We start from the raw sequence: 23,402 nt of genomic DNA, 5'->3' as shown, positions 1-23,402 counted from the left end.
TGTAAACAAGGTTTTAGATCAAACTATGTTTGATTTAAAGAGATATCCGGTCTCATTGGAATTGGGTTAGAATTAAACAAGGTATATGAGATTTGGGGCTATCCAAGATGAAAAACCGGATCAAACCCAGTTTGAAGAAGTGGAAAACATGTTTGAACCGGGTCCAAAAGCTATAAACTAGATTAGGGCTCAATTTTAATGTCGAACCGGTAAATAGAACCAGTTCAGCCGCTTCCTTTATCACGAGAAACCCCCACCCATGGGTGGTTTCTCATGGGAAGGCCGGCGAGCGGTGGCCCTCCTCCACCGTCACTAGTAGGGGGGATGTCGTTGGTAGTGCTTGCCCCCTCCTTGCCCCGTCTGGCAGATGCCTATTGGGTGGTGGTCGGCAGTTAGTAGGGACCTCCACCAAGAACAAGAAGAACAAGGGCGAAAAGAGGGGGTGGAGGGGGGAGAAGGTGAGCAGAAACAGGCCAGTCGAGGCAACTAATGGGGGCTCTTCCATCGGTAGGCAAGGGTCCCGTCGGTTGTACCTGGCCAGTGATACATCGCTGGTTAGGTGGTTGTAATTACAGAACGTGAACGAAGAGGGATAAAGAGACAAAACTGAGGAAGAAGAGAGAGAGAGAGAGTAAGACAGAGGGGTTGTCGATCACCTTCTGGCATCATCGGAGGAAGAAGATGGGTTGGTCTTTGGCAGCCAGTCCAGCCACCGGTCAGGGTTGGATGGTTGTTGCTAGAAATAAGAGGGGAATGAAGAGGAAAGCAGAGGGACTAGTGGTGGTGGGTAAGAAGAGGAATGCCAACGAGAGGTGAGAAGTGAGGGAGAAGAAAGAGGCAACGATGGTGAGAGCTGATGGAGGGGTTATGGCAGGGATGCCGGTTGGATAGGACATAGAAAACAGTGGGGGTATGTAGAATATGTGAAATTAGGGTTTGGGTAATCGGTCAGGTTGTTCGACAATGGTGAAATTAGGGTTTGGGAGCTATGAACCACCCACCTCATGTGTAGAATAATCATACCTCGCATTTCTTACATGTATCCAACGTTGCTCCTTAGGTTGAACATCTGACACCTCTTGAAATTAACAAGATCTTTCCTCGAATAGAATCAAGGAAAAGTGCCTTACTCTTATACCACTTTGATATAAACTGATCCCTCAATTTGAAAAAAACTCTATGTTACCAACTACTACTACGAATTTACACTATTAAAGTAGAAAATTGCAAAAAAATAATAGAAAAACATGAAAATTCCAATAATAAAATTTATCTTTCCCCAAACTCTGAATTCTATATAGGGTTCTCATCTTTTTTTTATAGATGAGGTCTTCCAAATCCCAATCAAAGTCAACTACGTAATCTGATAAACTCTTAAAAAAAATAAAACTCTTCCTAATTATCCTAATCTAATAAAATTTGTTACAAAATGATCCAAATGCTAAAATGATTCAAAAATATCAAAGTGGATCCTTACAGACCAGTCTTTGGCTCTGTTCCTCTATTAAAAAATGACAAAATGTAATGGATTGAACGTAATGATAGCCTGGATCTAACTATCTTCATTGTCCATTATATACAGAGAGAGAGAATCATGTTGGCTCTATGCACTAGATTTGACTCATATTTAGATTTCCTCTATCACTCTAAGTATCCAGGGTGGTTAGATTTGGTTTTGACATGTCACAAAGATATGACTCGATACATGATATGTTTTAAAAAACAAGATACGATAATGCAAGTTTTTTTAATGTGTTAATAAATAAAAAACATATTTTTGATGTTTTAACATATACTATCCTATCCATATTCAAACATAAACTTGGTATCCGATGTTAGGGGTCAGATCACGTTTTGACTTATGTCATATTGATATGTGTACGATCCGATACTTGACTCGAGTTTTGTTTTTTTTAATTTATAATCTGAAGAAACTGTACTCGACACAAAGACCTGGTCGCGGTTGCTCAGCCTACCATATACCTATAGTCATCGTACCAAATGCGTAAAATTTTGAGGCTAGGACCCCTTATCCCTGGGGCCTATGCTACACATTGACTTGAGCAAAGGGGAGACACCTATGAGAATGGAACCTTAACTACCTATTTAGCAGCCAAGACCCCACCCCGCTACGCCAACCCTCCTTGGTGTAACAACTTCAACTCATCTTCGTAAAAAGTAAAATTATTATTATTTTTTAAAAACAATTGCAGAAACAAAACCCAAGAATCTGAGGCCTCACAGATTTAATATATACCAAACCACAAGAGATAGTGCATGAATCAACGAAGAAATAATTAATAGAATAATATGAATGTCAAGTAAACAGAAATAATAGAATAGTTTGTCATAAGGAGCCACTCTGTCAAAAACCCAGAACATGTCATGCAAGGCTCATAGTCTCTATATAGCAAGTCATCCCATCACTATGTACCCAGTCTTGAAAAATAGTTTTGAAAAGACGAGGTAAGAGCCAAAGTCCTTTGTACGAATTTCTTTAAAAATCTAAATAGAAAGAAAATAATATAAACCAAATTCATGCATAATTTCAGAGGAATGTCATAATAACAATTTTCATAATCAACTTACCATTCAAGCAATTAAACAAGTATCATACAATAACAAATATCATGCGAAACAGAACAAACATGAATGCATGAACTAATGCAAAACAATAAAGATGCATGAGTGAATGCACATGCATGAATAACTTGTTAAGTTATTATTTATCAAAGTTGCGTTTGTATGCATCTCTCTATTAAATGCACACGATTTTAGTTTTCACTTTTCCTTAAACTCGTGAATACTCAAAACGAGCACAACATTTTCAAAGTCAAAGTTAGGTTTCCAGTCATAGCTTAATACACAATTTGTATTTTATTACCAGGTTTCACACTTGTTTCCCGACCAATATCAGAAATCCTCACATTTCATCAAAACATTAGAAATCTTCAACTAATGTCGAGATATCAATGAAAATCTTCAACCATTGATGCTACTTTCTTGGTATACCAATAACTATAGTTGAGTCAACAACAACACCTCAAGTAAAGTGATTAAATCTCTCTAAAATCGTGGCTGGGAGGTGAACCACTATATCAAATTCAGAGGCACAATCACACATGGAGTTTTAGTATCCTCATGGTCTTCCATAACCACTATCAAAGATTCTCATATTGTGAAAGGGACATCAAGAAAGAGATTAATTACACTGTTTGATCTCTTTTACATTTTTAAACAAATTTAGTCTTTATAGAAGAACTGTTTTGCAAATCCACATGCAAAACAAATTTCAGGTTTTGTCCTGCACAATATAACAGTGCAATTAATTTTGGAAGGCCAATAATTTTATAAATAAATTTTGCAAATACATAAATTTAAATCAACAACATTAAAGTAACATATGCTCCTAGCCCACATGGCCTGCAGTGGTTCACATCTGACCACAAAAGAGTCTTAGGATGATTTATGCATCTTCTTGCACAATCTCAGTGAACATGCAACACACTTGTTTCTAAATATGTTCACAATGCACATTCAATCACACAACAAGAATGAACATAAAGCCAATTATATACACATGAAACAAATGCTTGCAACACACATTATTATGATCCAATTCATACATAAACTCTCAATCATGCACACAAATATATTTATACAAACATCAAAATAACTTCAGAAATTTCATTCGTATGATATGCACATTAAGGCCAACATGATATTCAATTGCATAAGCATACATAACCAATCAAAATATGAAGTCGGATGCATAATCCTGCAGCCAACACGAATGTGAGCTTGAACACTGCGAAACTGTTCAGGTTGCACAATACAAGACAACCAAACTTTGGTCCACATGTGTAAACTTGAACACACCACTCTTTATAGAATCTGGTATACGCATATAACCCTAAGCATAGCAAAACATGCAATATGGTTTATGTGCAAAATCGTGCATATTGAAATTTAGTTCATGTGCAAAAATTGTGCACATTGAAATCAGGTTCATGTGCAAAACTATGCATATTAAAATATGTTTCATGTGCAAAAATTGTGCACATTGAAATCTGGTTCATATGCAAAATCGTGTACATTGAAATCTGGTTCATGTGCAAAACTATGTACATTGAAATCTGGTCATGTGCAAAAACTATGCACATTGAAATCTAGTTCATGTGCAAAACCCTGTACATTTAAATCTGGTTCATGTGCAAAAATTATGCATATTGAAATCTGGTTAATGTGCAAAAACTATGCACATTGAAACCTGGTTCATGTGTAAAAATTGTGCACATTGAAGTCTGGTTCACGACTTCATTCAAGCACATGATAAAAGAAACATCCATCAACCATCACAAACCTGGCAGATCTGGACCAGATTTGTCATGTTTAAGAAACTGGCAGATCTGTCCAGATCTACAAACTCATGAGAATTAGCAGACTTGACCAGAACAGCACATGACTGTTGTTCAGTAGATTTGATTTGAAACAACACAATGCTCATTGTTCGACAGATCTGAAAACTATAGAAGAGAATAACATATTTATTTATCAATTGCCTACATACAACATATGGCTGCATACGCGAACCATAACATCCATTGACAAAAAAATAAGCTAAGAGCATGAACCTAAATAAATTTCTTTTTGTCAAAAAGATAACCAAACATGTATATGCCAATTACATAAGCACGAGAAAAATATTAAAACATATAAGAGAAATGCATGTTTTCAGATATATATTGATTGAATGCATATCATTTGCAAATATATTTTTTGATGCATTAACCATGAATTTTGATAATGTGCCTATACAACAATCACTAAGATCGATAGGTCTGAAATACGTTTACACATGTCTATATCTTTTTTTTTTAACATGAGTATTTAAAATCCAGCCTATGCCGAAATTGATAGGACCAAAATTTATATATATATATTCAACATAGAAAGAGGATCAAATGCATAAATCAACATGTATGTAAATCCAAGAATACTTGATCTTAAATCCACGTGTAAACATAAAAGAAAGCATAGGTATGGTTACATCAACCGAGGATATACAAAATCGTGATTTGAAACATAAGTTAAAACATGATTTTAGAAATCAGATTTTATTTTCCCTTGAAAATTTCACATGAATTAAATTTAAACTCATTTATCCCTGTTTGAAACTAGAGAGGAACCCGTACCTTAGTTTGGAAGTGAAAAGAGACCGAAAAAATAATGGATGTTCGACACGGGAGATGAATTTTTCCTCCTTTCCTCTTCTTCTTCCCTCCTCTCTTTCTCTTTTTTTTAACTTCTTTCTCTTTTCTTTCTTTTTTTCTCTCTCTCTCTTCCAAGAGGTGGGGTCCCTCTCTCTCTAAAATCATGATTCTAAAGAGAGAGGGAATCCAACCTCTTTTATATAGTTTCTAGAAATTTTTATTTTTCTTAGTTTTATTTTTTATCTAAAAACTCCTCTAAAGGGTGACACCCCCTCTAGAGGATTCTCCTTTAGAGAATAGAGTTCTACCAAGCTCTTCTAGAAGTTATCCTCTAATTATCTCCTTTTATTTATTTATTCTTTTTATTAAAGATTTATCTAGAGGGTGACACCCTCTTTAGGGAACCCATTTAGGTAGATCCAGTCCGATCTAGAAAAAAGTAAAAATAGAAGTTGGTTATTTTTAAAAATATGATTTTCGGGCCAATGGTAACCTGATTTTAGAAAAATAAAGCACCAATATTCTCAGAATTACGAGATGCATCTAATAATATACTTACCTGATTTTTGCCTCCGAATTTTGCTTAAATTTAAATTGAATTTCACTCGATTTTTGCTCGAATTTAAAAGTTTAAAACAAAAAGTTTTATAGATATTAATCATCTCATTTTGGTCTTGTCAATGGGTCCTGGGCCACGCCCAGACCCAGCTTATGTGACTTATTTTTAAGGTTATATCTATGATTTTTATTAATCTCATAAAATACTTAGCCAAAATTTCATAGTTTTTTAATTTAAAAACCATAGAAAAACACAGGATATTATACTTGGGGTGACTTGAGTTTGACACACGTGTTTAATTTTAAAAAAAAGACATAGTGATATGGATTTTTTAATATTTTAATTAACAAAAAATACTTTTTTATATTTTAATATATAAAATAATATTTAGAATATTAAATTAATATCCTTACGTGTCATGGTCGTGTTGGTATGTCATAGCATGTTCGATTCGTGTCACTCATGACACACCCCCTAAATGGCGTATCATTATGACAGTTTTTAACTAGGGGTGTAACTGGGTTGGCCCGACCCGATTTGACCTGATGTTCCAAACCTATTATACCAGATCCAAACCGATATTGGTGGATCTGTGGGTGTGGGTTAGGTCCAAAAATATAGGCACCTAGTGAAAATGGATTAGGTCTTGGGTATTATAAATGAAGTCCCGAACCCGAACAAACCTGAGTCGATTATATACCCAGATCCAAATAGTTCTCCATATTTTAAAACTGAACCAACCCGAACCTGACCCGATTATGTACCCGAACCGATTATACACCCGAACTGAACCAACCAGTACCCTACCCGACTATATACTTGAATCGACCCACACTCGAACCCGCTTCATACTTGATCCATCTGAATCGATTAAACATTTAAAGATGTTGATAAACTTAGAATTTACACGCATTGCATTTTATTAATCTAAACTTTGATTCATTTTTTCATGTACCTCTTGTTTTTTTCTCGTGGAAATCGTTAGATTGAAGTTAATCCCAGAGTAATTCTCGAGAACTCATTGAATTTGATATAGTTTGAATATGACATCATTGTTTTTTTTCAACTTAAAATATTTGGTTGGGATGGATATAGTTTTTTTATATTTAGATTTTGACATTATTTAGAAACAGGTATGGAGCCACATTGTGGGTAGGGTGGGTATGTGCCCACCTTGACCCCAAAAAATCCCCCAAGAGGGTAATGGGAGCATAGGTGGGTAGTGCCCACCTTACTTGGAGTGCATTTGGGCAGTGCCCTGGGTCAGAGTAGGCACCACTAGTGCCTGACCCAAAAGGGGCATGATAGCCCCATGGGCCATGGCCCACCTGACCCCAAGCTTGAGTGGTGAGTACCGCCCCCCCCCCCCAAAAAAAAAATTAACCCTCAGCTACAAAGCACACGTTGATTGATCATCATCATCCGAAGGCAGCCTTTAGCATATTGCTCATGCCGTTGCGACAACACACACATGACCAAGTCCTCTCTCTCTCTCCCGTGCTCAAGAACATGCCTTGTGTTTGGCCATCCACTGTCTAGCATGGTAGACAACATGATTTCTCCTTCTTTTTTGCATGTCCTTTTTTAGGATTAGGGATAATGATGATTTTTTAATTAAATTTTTATTATGATTTTTTAATTAACATATGAAATTATGAATGCTGTTTGGTAGGATTAGGATTTAGGTTTATGATTTACTTTTTTTAAATAGGTGCATTTCAATGACTAGGATTTAGGGTTTTTTGTGCTTTTTTTTTCAAAAGCATTTAGGTTTTTAATGAGCTTTATATTAATTAGTTATTTCAGTATTTTTTTAATCAACATTAGACATGAACCACATAGTTAGATTTGTGGGTTTTTTTTTTGTTTCAATTAGCTTATGTATGAAAACAATAAATAATATATGCTAGATTAAGGTTTTTATTTAGTTTTTTTAATATTATGAATATTTAATTAGGTTTTAGAGTTTTTAGTATTTTTTCTAATAACATTTAGATTTTTATTTTATTTTTAAATAAGATAAATATTTAATTTAGGTATTTTTTGTATTTTTAATTAACTTTAAACATGATTCAATAAGCTTGATTAACATAAATGCACAGTTGATGATGTAAGACTTAGATTTTCAATTTTATATTTTTTTAAAGGACATGAATTTTGGATTATGCTTCTAGGGTGTTATGTATTTTTTTTTAATTAGCATTAAATATGAAAAATAAATACTTGATTTTGGTTAGAAATTAAAATTTTAGTTTTTTTTTTTCAATTAGCATGCAAAAGGTATGCGTTAAAGTAGCTATTTGATTTTTTTAAACATGTTAGTATATTTTAGTTTTCGATTAGTTCTATTAACTTTTGATAATTGGATTGATGCTTTCATATATTGACATTATGATAAAGATAAATTGGTGAAAGTCATAAAATTTATTAAATATGTTTGATGTTCTTTTTCATTGAGTGACGTGTACTTTTTGTAACCACTTATAAAACATTTTTGATGTCCTTTATAATTTTTTGAAAGATTAACTAATTAATTGACTATTTATTTGTAGGATGTTTGTGTTCCTTTGTCAAGTTCTCTTGAATGCATTTTAAGATCGAAACTTGAGCTATGAAAAATATTTTTTTGTCTTTATATCAAACAAAGTTAAATTTTGGAGTATATGTGCATGTTAGTATGGTACTCTATAATTCTTCAATAATTTTTTTATCACTGAAAACATTTTTAGTTTCAACCAAGGTTCTTAATTACGAATATGACTCTACTTTAGTTCCTCAAATTTCTTTACACTTGCTAGTATAATTTATTATTATATAAATTAATTTTTCTTTTTATTGTGCATTTGTACCCCCACCCTAGTTTAAATTCTTATCTAGGCTCATGTTTAGAATAGTTATTAAGCTTCTATTTTGTTAGCATATAATTTTCTTAATAAACAGTTGATTCCGTCCCATGTGTTTGGTTAAAGTCCATTTGATTTGTGGGACAGTACGTCCTGTCCTGTACTGTTCACAAACAGGGCAAGACGTGCTGTTCCACTCTGTCCACACACCCTCAAAAAAAAAAAAAAATTGCCCGTTTAGGGTTGTTCCACCCTCGGCGGTTCCCTGGGGGAATGCTGATTTTGCATCTGCGGGATAAAGTCAGTGGGCGTCGGCGTGGGACGCTCATGGGGCCCATGTGTTGAGCATCCTGCAGACGCGTGTGGACAGTGATGAAAACGCCCCCTAAAGTCCAAAATGGTTTCATGATTGAAATGCTCTTTCTCGAAGTTGTCCTCATTAGATATTGTCAATCAAGCATTGGGACAAGATAAAGGAGTAGCCAACCACAGTCGTCTCATAGCCGGTTGGGTTGTTTTAATTATGCACGTTCTTTTTCAAATTCCATTTTTTTATGCCTTGAAAAGTTGAGAAGTAGATTGTTAAACCTCTAAGGGAACACATTTGCTTGAACTTGGTGGTTTTGGTATTCGCTCTTTGTGAGACACTACAAGAAAACGAGCTTTTACTGGCGGAAAAGCGTAAAAAAAAAAAGTGCCAGGGAAAAGGCTTTTTGCCGGCGAAAACTAATGTTGCGCCGGAAAAAACGTTTTTTTGTTACCGCAGCAAAATGCTCTTTTTTTTTTTGTTTTCCAAACATTATTTCCCTCCCTTCTTTCCATTTTTTGCGCCAAACAATTTCGAGCTCTCTTTTTTCGTTACCTTGTTTTCACTTAAACCCTTCCCCAACCTTGGCCTCTTTCTCTCTACAACCTTTCCCCACATTTTAGCTGGAACCCTTCCCCCAACCCTGTCCTCTTTCTCTCTAGAACCCTTCTCCCCATTTTCTCCTCAAGCACAGGTATCTTCTTCTTCTTCTTCAGCGTTGAAGGCGCTTCCTGATGCCGACGGTGGTGCCATATGCCCGTACCGCAGGTGATGTCGATCTCAAGACTCAGAGATCATTGGCACCCGTTCCTCATCTATCGCTCTGATTCCTCTTCTTCTTCTCATTGTTCCTCTTCTCTGTTTTGCAGGTCTTGGCTCTAATCATTGCCCTAGCGATCTTTCTCTTTTCCTTGATCAGAGATCTCGAGTCGAATAGGTCGGAAAAGAGCGCTCCGATTCTTCCAGCGCATGGGAGTTTTGATACTTTCGCTTTGATTATCTGATTTACTTTTCTTTGTTATTTCTCTTTTTCCTTTTGTTGCTTTAGAATCGATGCCGATCAGACATTCTTCGTAGATCCTAATTCGCGGAAGCAGGTAACTCGTTTGATTGTTCTGCTTTGTTTTCCTACTTGGAAACCCTAAAAGTAGTGGAAATTCTTGCACGAAATAGGAAGAAAGGACTCATTACTGGAAATGGATGAGCTCGATGCTACACACACGTTTTTCTTCTGCTGTTTTTTTGGATCGAGTACGGAAGGTGGCATGATTATAAATTTTGTTTCTTATGTTAAGCATGAAACGTGGGTATACAAGTACTCGCCTGTGAGTTGGATTATCTGTGGTTTTTCCTGTTATAGTTTGTAATGACGAAAATTATTTTAAGCGGGTCTTATTGTTCAGTTTTAACATGTATTTTTCTGATTGGGTGAAAACCTTGTTAGTTTTATCTGTTTGGTTATATAAGAAAAGGTTAGTCTTATACTTCCTCTTTTCTCGTCTCATAGTCATATATATATCTTTAATTATTGGTGTATGTATCTCAAGACTCAGAGATCATTGGCACCCTTTATGAAAATGATTGTACCACAAATTGTCATTGTTCTCCATTATTTTGAATCTAGAGGAAGGTTGTTATTTGAGTCTCAGTATCAGTGGCTAATTGTGAAGTTGTGGTGGTGGGTTAGTATGTCATGACAAGTTAGTTTTGGATTTTTTCTATTGACATTTCCTTGCTGATCTTTAGAATCAAGTTCTGAATTATCTGCTTATATGTATATTGATGATGCCATCAATGTTGTTGCAGGTGTGCAAACATGCATTTTCTTTTTCCCCAGTATATGCTGAGAATGCTCCATCAAGGCTTCCTTTTCAGGAATTTCTAGTTGGCATTGCAATGAAAACGTGCCATGTTCAATTTTTTCTGTGCCTCTCTTTTGTGCTCCCAGTGTGGCTTCTTATCATTCCCTTCATAACTTTCTGGCTTTGGCGGTTGACCTTTGTGAGGAACATAGGTGATGCACAGAAGTTATTCTTGAGTCGTATTTCTGCTGCCTTAATTCTTACAGATTGCTTGCATGGGTTTTTGCTTTCTGCTAGCATCGTCTTTATATTTCTTGGAGTCACTTCATTGAGAGATTACTTTAGGCATCTTCGAGAACTTAGAGGACATGATGCAGATAGAGAAGATGATGCTATTAATAGGCATGGTGGTGCTCGTGCAGTAAGGAGGCCCGGATCCGGCAACAAGATTCAGGCTGGGGCTGGAAATGGTGAGGATGCTCCTCGAGGACAAGGAATTGCTGGTGCAGGTTAAATAATTATTAGGAATGCAGAAAATGTTGCTGCCCAATTGGAAATGCAGGAAGCTTATCTTGAATCTCGTGTTGAGCAAATGTTTGATGGTCTTGATGATGCAGATGGTTTGAGAACGTGCCCTTGACGATCTTGTCGGCATGCAAGGGCCTGTTTTTCATTTGGTTGAAAATGCAATAACTGTGAGTTCATGTCCATTTTTACTGTTATTTTTTTACTTCAATTACTTGACACGTTCATATTTTTAGTTTTATTTTCATCTTCAATTATTTATTATGTACACCAGAGACTGTTAATTGCTTGTTAAGACTTATACATTTGTCATTTTTTAGGCTTGTTGTCATAACTTCAATATAGTAGATGGATCAATTGTGACTGTATTTTCAACAATTGGACAAATCAACTGGGCTAGGCTGAAGTGGGTGAAATCATCTAGTTAAATTAAAAGGTTGCTTTTAGAGTTCTGTTTTTAATTCTGGACAAGGTTCGGTGATGGTTTTGAGTTCCTTTTTTCTCCTGTTTCCGTTCCTGAAGCATTATCTTCTTCTTGAAGCTTATCCCTTTCATCTTATGTTCGGTTTTAACATGCAGTCCTTCATTTCACATAATACTGAACGTAAGTACTAAATTTCAAATCAAACCGATACTGTAACTTTATTTTATGGACTACATTAGTGTTAAAAACAAGAATGTATGAATTGGTGTATGTTAGGTGTTCTGTGTGAGATGGAAATTTAGGTGCATTGTGAAGTATGATTTTGAGGACATCTCATATCTGTCATTTTGATCATTCTTCCAATGACATCATTTTCCTGGTTAATGGAAAGTGATTTTTTGTCAGGTTTTCCAGCATATGCTTTCTATTGGTTTTTTCTTTATTGTAAATGTTTAATAAACTTTACATGCACTTACAAGCAAAAGTTGTTGATCATCAGAAAAGCTTTGAGGAAGAAGCATGGTCAATTTTTTAGCAGTTAATAAGGAGTTTTTTGCACATTTTCTGTTTTTTTTGCAGGTTTTGGCAAGTAATGCAATCTTTCTCGGTGTTGTCATTTTTCTTCCCTTTTCATTTGAACGGCTTTTAGTTTTCTATGCGTCTCTAGTTCTTTCCACAACCTCTAGCACATTCAGCTCCACTTTGATGCCTCTCAAGGAGTCTTCCCTTACCCTTGCAAACATCACGGTAAGCAATGCAAAGCTCTGTTACCAATATGTCTGCAGATGGTGGTAGTGCTGGTTTTGCTGGTCAGCTTTCAGGTTCTCTAAATATGACCAGTCTAGGAGATGCTGCAAGCAGTAGCGGTGAATTGGGTGCTACAAACCTTTTGAAAGGGACATCATCAACGTTTCACCTTTCTGATATTGCCACTCTTGCTATTGGCTATATGTTTATATTTTGTCTGGTCTCCTTATACCTAAGTCTACTAGCCTTGATCCGCTATAGCAGGGGTGAACCATTGACTATGGGCAGGCCTTATGGAATTGCCTCTGCTGCAGAAGCAATTCCGTCTATATTGAGGCAATTTCTGGCTGGAATGAGACACTTAATAACTATGGTAAAGGTTGCTTTTCTTTTAGTTATTGAGCTTGGGATCTTTTCTTTAATGTATTGATGGTGGTTGGATATTTGTACAATTAAGATGCTTGGAACTACAGTTGCTCAGCGGGTTGAGTTCTCAGTTTCACCCTTAGCTCCTTGATCTTTGGGCTGTAGGAATTGTCTACATGCTGCAAATAAGCATTTTCGTTGGCCTTCTTCGAGGGGTATGCTTATATTTTTCATTATTTATATGCTTGCATGATTTTGTAGTTTTTCATGGTAGTCAGGTTATATGTCTTGTCTATTCCTGTTTCTAATTGTTGTTTTTACCATTTGATGTAGGTATTATGCAATGGTTTTCTATATTTTCTTTGTGATCCTGCAGATCCTAATTATACTCCCTTCCATGATTTAATTGATGATCCTGTGCACAAGCATGCACGTCGTGTTCTTCTATCAGTTTATGATAATTTTTTTAAAATAAATTTTTACTGGCACAAAAACTGCGCCAGTAAAAGAACTTTTACCGGCACAATATTGCGCCAGTAAAGACTTTTTACCGGCGCAGTTTTGCGCCAGTAAAGATTGTATTGTTTTGGGACAGTTATTACTGGTGCAGTATTCTACCAGCACTGGCGTGGAACTGCGCTGGTGAAAGATATTCAAATATCTTTACTGGAGCAGAACTCTGCCAGTATTAATTTTTTACCACATTACATTATCTGGTGGTATAAAGTCACACCAGGTAATGCATTAACATTATCGGAACCTTGCCTGGCGCTGTTGCTGGCGCATTCTTGCACCAGCAAAGGTTTTTGCTGGCCCTATTTGTGCGCTAGCAAAAACAGTTTTTCTTGTAGTGCGAGCACAATATGGCGTTGCTTGGTAAATGGTGGTTTGCTCTTACTTTCAAGCATGATGCGGTTTTTGGATTTCTTAAACAAAAGTACAGATTATCGTCTAACTGTTTTGAGTGGTGCCCAGGTTCGACTATGAGAGTTTCTTCATTATGGAAGCAGTGGGGCAGAGTTTGGGTGCATTTTTTGTCCAGATTGGTAGCTTTGGATGATGGGTACATCCGATGGTCATGTACTAAAGAAGGGGTGTTTAGTTGTGCTTATTTTACCACTCTCTTGCTGCTTAGAATGGCTATTCTTCCCCGCAGGACTTTGTGGGACCTAGTCCTTCGCCTCCCCCCCCATATTTTCTATCTGGTCAAGAATCGCTGGGGAACCAAGAACATGGCTTGGTTACGACTTTTTTTTTTTTTTGAAAGGCAAGCTGGGGTTAGGCAGACCCTTAGCAGAACAACAGCCGCCCCATGTGGCAGAGGGATTCGATCCTGGGCCTTCAGTTTGACACAGGACCCTGTTAGGTGTAAGAAAGAAGGTAGAGAGAATTCAAAGGAGAAACTGGGCTGTTTTGAAAGAGGTGGTCTTGATGAGGTGGAATAGTCCCATATTGCTTTTGCTTGAGTTTTCTGAGAGCTTTATAAGCAATTAGTGAACTCATACACTTGTTCCTGAGAACAAGGGAGTGGGATGACCACCACACACGCGCGCGCGCCCGCCCGCCGTGCCGGTTCGGGTTCGGGTAATTGGCCCTTTAGGGCCATATCCAATCAAGACAAGTATCTTTTTACCCAAAGTTTCTTTGGATTCGGTAATGGGTTATGGGAATGGATAACGGGACATGACTCCTCGGATTCCGTGCCCGTTATGGAACTTCGGATTCCGTAACGGATCTCGATCTTTCGAAGTTCGTTAACGGATCACGTCCCCTCGGATTCCGTAACGGGCTCCTTCCACGTTTAATAACCGTTCGTGGGTTATAAAAGCGTGGTCAGGGGTGGGGTTACGGAGATGCTGAGACAGGCGATTTTCTGAAGGAGAGTTCTGCGATTTCCCATCTCCCCTGTTACTCTCTCTCTCTCTCTCTTTCCTGTGAGTTTTTTCGAAAGGGTGGTTCTGCAACTTTGGTTCGAAGAGGCTGTTTTCGAAGGACGACCCGCCGGAGTGCACCATTCGGTTCGTCGTGGCTATTGTATCCTGGGGGAAGGACGCCGGACCCTGGTTTGCACAGTATGTGGGGGCGAATCTTCTCTAAGGGGAGTACTTTCGTACGCCTTAGCCTATTACATAAACTAAACATGTTCCTGTTGTTTTCTTTATGTTCTGTGCATATGTTTGTTTATATGCTGCCGTCTGGATTTTGGTCTGTTGCGGAAAATGCCATGCTTGCTCCCTGTTACTGTTTCGGTCGTCTGTTAATCATGTTATTTACACTGTTGTATTTCTTGATTTATTTCGTGTTTTATATCATGATGACGATTGTGAAACTATGTGATCTGAAAAATGATCCAACAGTCTTAGAGAAGATTCTAAGCATGTCGTCTTCTTTTGCGTTTGTACCAAAAGTGGACATGTTCGGTATGCCGGAAAAGTTTGCCAGACAGAACTTCAAGCGTTGGCAGCAACGCATGAAGATCTGGTTCACTACGATAGGGCTGTTGAATGTTCTAGAAATCGACTGCCCTTCGGTGTCTGATACTAACCCTGACCCTTCTGTAGTTACTGCGGCTGTAGAGTGGACAGAAAATGACAGTATATGCCGTGGTTGCATACTGTTGGCTCTGTCCAACACACTGTTCGATGTGTACTGTTCTTCGTCTACCACTGCTAAGGGTTTATGGGACCAACTTGACAAGAAGTACAATACAGAAGACCAAGGTCTTGAAAAGTACTCTGTTGCCAAGTTTCTGAAATATCAGATGGTAGAAGGCAAGTTGGTCACTGAGCAGGCACACGAGTTTCTGCTACTGCTCCATAGTTTGGCTGAGGCTGAAATGAAACTTCCTGAGAAGTTTCAGGTTATGACCATCGTAGAGAAATTTCCTAAGTCTTGGGTAGACTTCGGTATGTCTCTCAAGCACAGTAGAGGGAAAATTTCTCTAGATGATCTTATGGTAGCCATTGCCATTGAAGAGGAGCATAGAAGCCAGAAACAGATCGTAATGCCAACTAAACCGCCTAAGGTGAACATGATGACCAGAGCTTTTAAGGGCAAAGGACAAAAATCGAAATCTGCAATGAAAAACCAGTTTAAACCTAAGGCCAAAATCCAGAAAAAGGCAAAGAACAAACCGTGCTGGAACTGTGGGCAGGTTGGGCACTGGGCTAAGGAATGTCCTTCCAAGAAGGCCAAAGTTCATGGGACCACAGAAGGAACGCCTCAAGTCAACATGGTGACTGAGGTCGTTGGGACCAGTACTGGGTATGTTTCTGTTAACCCGCAAATCTATCACGTCTATGAGCCAACAGAGTGACTGGTTGACACTGGGGCCAATGTGCACGTTTGTGTTGATAAGTCTGTCTTTGTCTCATACCAGGCTGCTGCAGGCAGATCCGTGACTATGGGCAATTCAACGGCTGCAAAGGTGTTAGGAATTGGACGCGTGGATCTGAAGTTTCCTTCAGGACGAGTTCTATCTTTACACAGAGTGCACAATGTGCCTGTAGTTAGAAGGAACATTCTTAGTGGTTCATGTCTTGTTAGAGAGGGTTATGAATTTAACTTTAAATGTAATAAAGTTGTTATTTTACATTCTGGAACTTTTATTGGCAAGGGGTATTTAGATGATGGTTTATTTAAAATTCGTGTTGAACATGTTTGCAGTGATAAATTAGAAAATGATGTTTCTTCTGATTCATTGTCTAATGTTGCATATAACATAGAATCATCTGACTTATGGCATAATAGATTAGGTCATGTGAATTTCAACTCTGTGAAACGCATGATGAACTTGAAAATGATTCCTGAGCATTCCATTGATAAAACTAAAAAATGTGAAATTTGTGTGCAAGCAAAACAATGTAGGAAACCATTCCATACGATTGTTAGAGATTCTGAAATATTGGATCTGGTGCATACAGATATCTGTGAGTTTAATGGAGTGTTAACTAGAAATCATAAAAAGTATTGTATCACTTTTATAGATGATGATACTAAATACTGTTATGTGTATCTGCTAAAATCAAAAGATGAAGCTTTTGATAAGTTTCTTAACTTTAAGAATGAAGCAGAAACACAAACTGGTAGAAAACTTAAAAGATTGAGGTCTGATAGAGGGGGAGAATATACCTCTAATAAACTCGATGAATATTGCAAGTCTGTTGGAATAGTTCATGAGTTTACAGCTCCATATTCTCCTCAATCCAATGGGATTGCAGAAAGAAAGAATAGAACCCTAACTGACATGATAAATACTCTACTTGGGAGTTCTGGATTACCTACCTATATGTGGGGGGATGCTCTGAATACGGCTTGCCATATTCTGAATAGAGTACCTCAAAAGCATAAGGATAGTAGCCCTTTCGAACTCTGGAGAAATAGGAAAGCTAGCTTAAAATACCTTAAAGTGTGGGGGTGCCTTGCTAAGGTACTTGTCCCAGAACACAATAGGAAGAAGCTGGGTCCTAAAACAATAGATGCTGTCTTTTTGGGTTATGTAGAGAACAGCTATGCCTATAAGTTCTTAGTAATTAAGTCTGAGATATCTGGCATAGATGTTAACTCTATTGTAGAGCTTCAAGAAGCTACATTCTTTGAGGATGTATTTTCCATGAAAGTTAGTGTACCTCATAATCTTTCTTCTTTAGATATACCTTCAACTTTTGGTTCCATTCTCGAACATGTAGAAAGGATGACAGATGTGGGGGTAGAACTATCTTGTTCTCATCCTAGACCCGATGAGTCTGTGGAAGTGGTTGAACCTAGAAGGAGCAAGAGACCAAGGATTACCAAGGATTTGGGAAGTGATTTTATCACTTACCTTATCGAAGATGATCCTCCCACTTTCCGAGATGCAATGGCTTCACCTGAAGCAAAGCATTGGAAAGACGCCATCAAGAGTGAAATGGACTACATTATCTCTAATGGTACTTGGGAACTGGTTGACCTCCCTCGTGGTAGTTCCACAATTGGGTGCAAGTGGATCTTTAAGAAGAAGTTGAAACCAGATGGATCCATTGACAAGTACAAGGCGAGACTGGTTGTCAAGGGGTTCAAACAAAAGGAGGGAATAGACTATTTTGATACCTATTCTCCGATTACCCGGATGACCACTATTAGAGTGCTTATTGCACTGGCTTTCATTTATGATCTCTCGGTCCATCAAATGGATGTGAAGACCGCTTTCTTGCATGGCGATCTTGAAGAAGAGATCTATATGGATCAACCTGAGGGTTATGTGGCTCCTAGTAATGAAGATAAAGTTTGTAGACTTGTTAAGTCATTATATGGACTTAAACAAGCTCCTAAACAATGGCATGAAAAGTTTGATAATATTATTTTATCATTTGACTTTGTTGTCAATGAATCTGATAAGTGTGTTTATTGTAAAGTTAAAAGTGATGGTTGTATTATTTTATGCCTGTATGTTGATGACATTCTATTATTTGGTTCCAATATGGGAATTGTAAATGAGACAAAGTCGTTTCTTAGTAGTAAGTTTGATATGAAGGATATGGGTGTTGCAAATGTGATCTTAGGCTTAAAGCTGATTCGTTCAGCTGAAGGGTTAACCATTTCACAATCTCACTTTGTTGAGAAAGTACTTGTGAAATTTGGCTATAACCAAGGGAGATCTGTAGCAACTCCATATGACCCTTCTATCCCTCTTCATAAGAATACGACTCGTGTTCCTGTGTCTCAATTGAGGTATTCCCAGATTATTGGAAGTTTGATGTATCTTGCAAATTGCACGAGACCGGATATTTCGTTCTCCGTGACAAAATTAAGTAGATACACAAGTTGTCCAAATCGCATTCATTGGAAGGCATTGGACAGGGTACTCAGATACCTGAAAGGAACTATATCCTTGAGTTTGCATTACAAGAGATTCCCTACAGTTCTTGAGGGATATAGTGATGCTAGCTGGATAGCCATGAACTCTGGCAGTTATGGCGTGACAGGGTATGTATTTACCTTGGGTGGCGGCGCAGTCGCCTGGAGATCAGTAAAGCAGACCATCTTGTCTCGGTCTACTTTTGAGGCTGAACTCTGTGCTTTAGATGTTACAGGATTGGAAGATGAATGGTTAAAGAGACTTCTTGAGGAACTTCCTTTAATGTGCAAGCCAATTCCTGCGATATCTGTGCATTGTGACAATATGGCCACTATTGCAAAGATTAAAAGCACAAAATATAACCAAAAGCAGATGAGACATATCCAAGTCAGAATAAAATCTGTAAGGGAACTGGTGTCTCAGTTAGTGGTTGCTGTGGACTATGTTGGATCCAAAGAGAACACAGCTGATCCATTAACGAAAGGACTAGATAAGTCTTTAGTCCTAAAATCCAGAGAGGGGATGAGACTGAAACCCATCAGTAGTTCATCTACAGTAGCAACCCAACCTATCTGAGTGGAGATCCCACAAAGTAGGTTCAATGTGGTAATAACAAGCTGTAGGGTGAACTGGATAGCACCTTATTAAAGATGATACTTTGTATCTGTGTCTGTTCCCCTGTTTACTCTGGAAAGGTGCTGTAGCTGCAAGTTAAGGAAGAGTTAAAACTCTGAATGGGTTCAAAGCCTTCTAGGCGAGATGTTAGCAATGCATCTTTGGAGAAGCCCACCTATGTGAGTGTGACTGTGTGGCCGCAGTTCAAGGAATTGGGTTATTCCTGAAGTCACTCATGAAACAGGATTCGGGCGCATGGCCTTTAACGTGCCGCCCCTAAAGATTACAACCAGAACCTTTATCATGTTGTTGCTGATGGACACTCCTACACCAAAGGTTCAAGTTCAAGACTTCAGTTCACTTCGTTCCTGTGGGGGTAAAGTTAGTCAACTAAGGTAGTGGTTCAAACCGGAAGGTACCATTGCTGAAAGCATGATATGTCCTGTTGCAGATTGTCTCATCTTGCATCTTGGTTTCCTCCCGTTTTGTTCTTTGAATTTGTGAGGGAATGTTAGGTGTAAGAAGGAAGGTAGAGAGAATTCAAAGGAGAAACTGGGCTGTTTTGAAAGAGGTGGTCTTGATGAGGTGGAATAGTCCCATATTGCTTTTGCTTGAGTTTTCTGAGAGCTTTATAAGCAATTAGTGAACTCATACACTTGTTCCTGAGAACAAGGGAGTGGGATGACCACCACACACACATGCGCGCGCGCGCCCGCCCGCCGTGCCGTGTCGTGCCGAGCCGAGCCGAGCTCGGGTTCGGGTTCGGGTAATTGGCCCTTTAGGGCCATATCCAATCAAGACAAGTATCTTTTTACCCAAAGTTTCTTTGGATTCGGTAATGGGTTATGGGAATGGATAACGGGACATGACTCCTCGGATTCCGTGCTCATTATGGAACTTCGGATTCCGTAACGGATCTCGATCTTTCGAAGTCCGTTAACGGATCACGTCCCCTCGGATTCCGTAACGGGCTCCTTCCACGTTTCATAACCGTTCGTGGGTTATAAAAGCGTGGTCAGGGGTGGGGTTACGGAGATGCTGAGACAGGCGATTTTCTGAAGGAGAGTTCTGCGATTTCCCATCTCCCCTGTTACTCTCTCTCTCTCTTTCCTGTGAGTTTTTCCGAAAGGGTGGTTCTGCAACTTTGGTTCGAAGAGGCTGTTTTCGAAGGACGACCCGCCGGAGTGCACCATTCGGTTCGTCGTGGCTATTGTATCCTGGGGGAAGGACGCCGGACCCTGATTTGCACAGTATGTGAGGGCGAATCTTCTCTAAGGGGAGTACTTTCGTACGCCTTAGCCTATTACATAAACTAAACATGTTCCTGTTGTTTTCTTTATGTTCTGTGCATATGTTTGTTTATATGCTGCCGTCTGGATTTTGGTCTGTTGCGGAAAATGCCATGCTTGCTCCATGTTACTGTTTCGGTCGTCTGTTAATCATGTTATTTACACTGTTGTATTTTTTGATTTATTTCGTGTTTTATATCATGATGACGATTGTGAAACTATGTGATCTGAAAAATGATCCAACAGACCCCGCTTACCACATGGGATACCACCTCGGTGGTACTTGGTTGCGACCTTTGTTTAGGGTGAATTCTTCTACTTTTCAAGCTCTATTGGCTGAGTCCTCCTCAACTTGACTCTGTACTCTTTTTTTAGAGCTTTAATAAAAAATTTCTTTCCCTCAACACAAAAAAAAACAAAAACAGAGGTATTGCCTTATTCTAGTAGCAAAAAAATAAAAAAGAGGTATTGCCTTATTCTAGTAGCAAGTGGAAACTCTAACATTCAGGTACAACCAACCAACTTTGTAGGATACAGTCGGAGGTGACCGACCATAGGGTTACCCTTCACTAGCTAATTAAGTAAACCATACCAAGTCCCAACTCACATTCTAGACGCAACAGAGGCAGAGGATGACCCCAAGGCCTTGGCCTTCTTCCTTAACACAAACTTCTGTATCTTCCCTGTTGAAGTCTTGGGCAGCTCCCCAAACACCACCGTCTTAGGCACCATGTAATGAGGCAGTTTTTCCCTACAGAAAGCAATGATATCTGCCTTTGTAATTTTGTCCTGACACTCTTGCTTTAGGCCCACAAACGCGCAAGGCGTCTCACCCCAGTACTCGTCCGGGCACGCGACTACGGCCGCCTCGTCAACTGCCGGGTGTGCGTACAACATGGACTCGACTTCCACGCTGCTAACATTCTCACCACCACTGATGATGATGTCCTTGGACCTATCCTTGATCTCTATGTAACCATCTGGGTGCATGACTCCCACATCCCCAGTAAATAACCAGCCATCCCTCATGCACATAGATGTGGCCTCTTGGTTCTTTAGGTAGCCCAACATGATGCCCCCTCCTCTGAGGACTATCTCACCCAGTGTCATGCCATCTCTAGCGACACTCTTGAGTGTATTATTTTCCACCACATCTATCTCAGTCATGCCTATGGTTCCCACCCCTTGCCTAATTTTGAGCATAGCACGCTCGGATGCAGGTAGGCTGTTCCAACCCGGTTTCCATGAGCATAAAATTACCACCCCTGCCGTCTCGGTCAGCCCGTATCCATGGGTGACCAAGAACCCGAGTTCTTCGGCTCGGAAAAGAACTTTAGCTGCTGGTGGTGCACCACTCATAAGGAACTGTACTGGGTGCGGCAACTGTTTCTTGGCCGACTCACAATGGTTGCCGACCATGTTGAGGACGACCGGTGCGGCACACATATGGGTCACCCTATGTTCCGATATGGCTGAGAATATGGTGGCCGAGTCGAACCGTCTCAGGCATACATTGGCCCCACCCATGGCTGCAATCCCCCAAGTGAAGCTCCAACCATTAGCATGGAACATGGGCAAGGTCCACAGGTAGATTGGTTGGTCGGTGACCCCCCAACTGATCAATGAGTCAAGGGTGACTATAAAGAGGCCACGGTGACAATGGACAACACCCTTGGGCTCTGAAGTTGTGCCTGATGTGTAGTTGAGGACCATGGGAGTCCAATCACTGAGTGGTCTCACCCATTTGAAATTGGGGTCCCCTTTCCTCACCAAGTCTTCATATGTGGTCATGATTTCAGACCCTTTATATGCTTCAAGTCCTTCATCATCGGAATTATCTTCTTTAACTAGAACCACCTTTGGTGGTTTGGTGGTCTTGAGAGAAGCCAAGGCCATTGCGTCGAGGACGAGTGGCAAAAACTGGTAGTCGACGATCACGAGCTTCGCCTCGCTGTGAAGAAGAATCACTGACATGGTTCGAGCATCGAGGCGAAAATTGATGGTGTTGAGAACTGCTCCAGACATGGGCACACCAAAGTGCATCTCATACATGGCAGGTGTGTTGGGGGCAATGACCGATACCTACATGGTGGCGAAAGGCATGCAAAAAGATAGCTAAATGAAAAAATGATCATGTAAAAAAAAAATGCAGCAAGTTGTAGAGAAGAAGGATTGTATTCTATGACATATGATGCTGTGTATCATCATATATCGATGATCCTCAGCCATCCAACCAAATGCGATCTCGACAGCATATGATGCGCATAGGAAATGAACCTTTTTCAGTTGTGGAATTGAAGAAAAGGCAATAGAATGAATTACCACATCTCCTCGAGTTATGCCCAGAGAGTAGAGTGATGAAGCAAGCCTTAAACACCTCTCCAAAGTTTGATACCATGTGTAAGAGGTCTGGTTGTAAATGATTGAAGTACAATCGCCATACACCAAAGCTGCCCTTTCTAAAAGGGTCAGAGGAGTAAGAGGGGCAGAATTAGGAGATCTGGGTTTCAACTGATCCATGGAGAGAGAGAGAGAGATTCACTCCCCACCTTAGAGTACTGAGAAATATTCATCCTTTTTATAGACCCTGTTGTCTAGCACATTTTGCTCAGGTGGAACCCGCTCCTCGTCCAAAGCACCCCATGTGTAAATGAAATGCGGTGTTGACAAAAAGAGATGCAGTTGTCCACAGATGCACATGGGCGACAAAATTTGTATAGGGGACGTCCAAAGGAAACTGTTTGCTCAAACTTAATCTAAGATAAACACGTTCAGCTGCCTTTATCTGTGGAGCAGATGTAATAAAATGGATAACTTATTCATATTTTTATGAGAAATTACTTGCTTCCAAAATCAAGACCAACTTTAATATATTT

At 39.1% G+C, this 23,402-nt stretch overlaps 1 protein-coding gene and 1 pseudogene across 1 annotated transcript; one reads left to right on the top strand and one right to left on the bottom strand.

Annotated features, from left to right (window-relative positions):
- The first annotated feature begins 681 nt into the window (after positions 1-681).
- On the top strand, positions 682-13,432 carry LOC149837496 (putative E3 ubiquitin ligase SUD1; annotated as a pseudogene).
- Positions 13,433-21,129: 7,697 nt separating this feature from the next.
- Positions 21,130-23,058, bottom strand: LOC149837495 (2-methylpropanoate--CoA ligase CCL4-like). The gene is made up of 2 exons (XM_090007398.1): positions 22,849-23,058; positions 21,130-22,608 (listed from the first exon to the last, which is right to left on the bottom strand). The coding sequence occupies exons 1-2, from the start codon at positions 23,044-23,046 to the stop codon at positions 21,130-21,132; spliced, it is 1,677 nt and encodes a 558-aa protein (XP_089863524.1). The 5' UTR covers positions 23,047-23,058.
- Positions 23,059-23,402: the final 344 nt, after the last annotated feature.

This window comes from Nuphar pumila, chromosome 5 (assembly GCF_984573655.1).
Source record: "Nuphar pumila chromosome 5, dmNupPumi1.hap1.1, whole genome shotgun sequence".
Lineage (NCBI taxonomy): Eukaryota > Viridiplantae > Streptophyta > Magnoliopsida > Nymphaeales > Nymphaeaceae > Nuphar > Nuphar pumila.
This window is presented reverse-complemented; position numbering and strand designations above follow the sequence as displayed.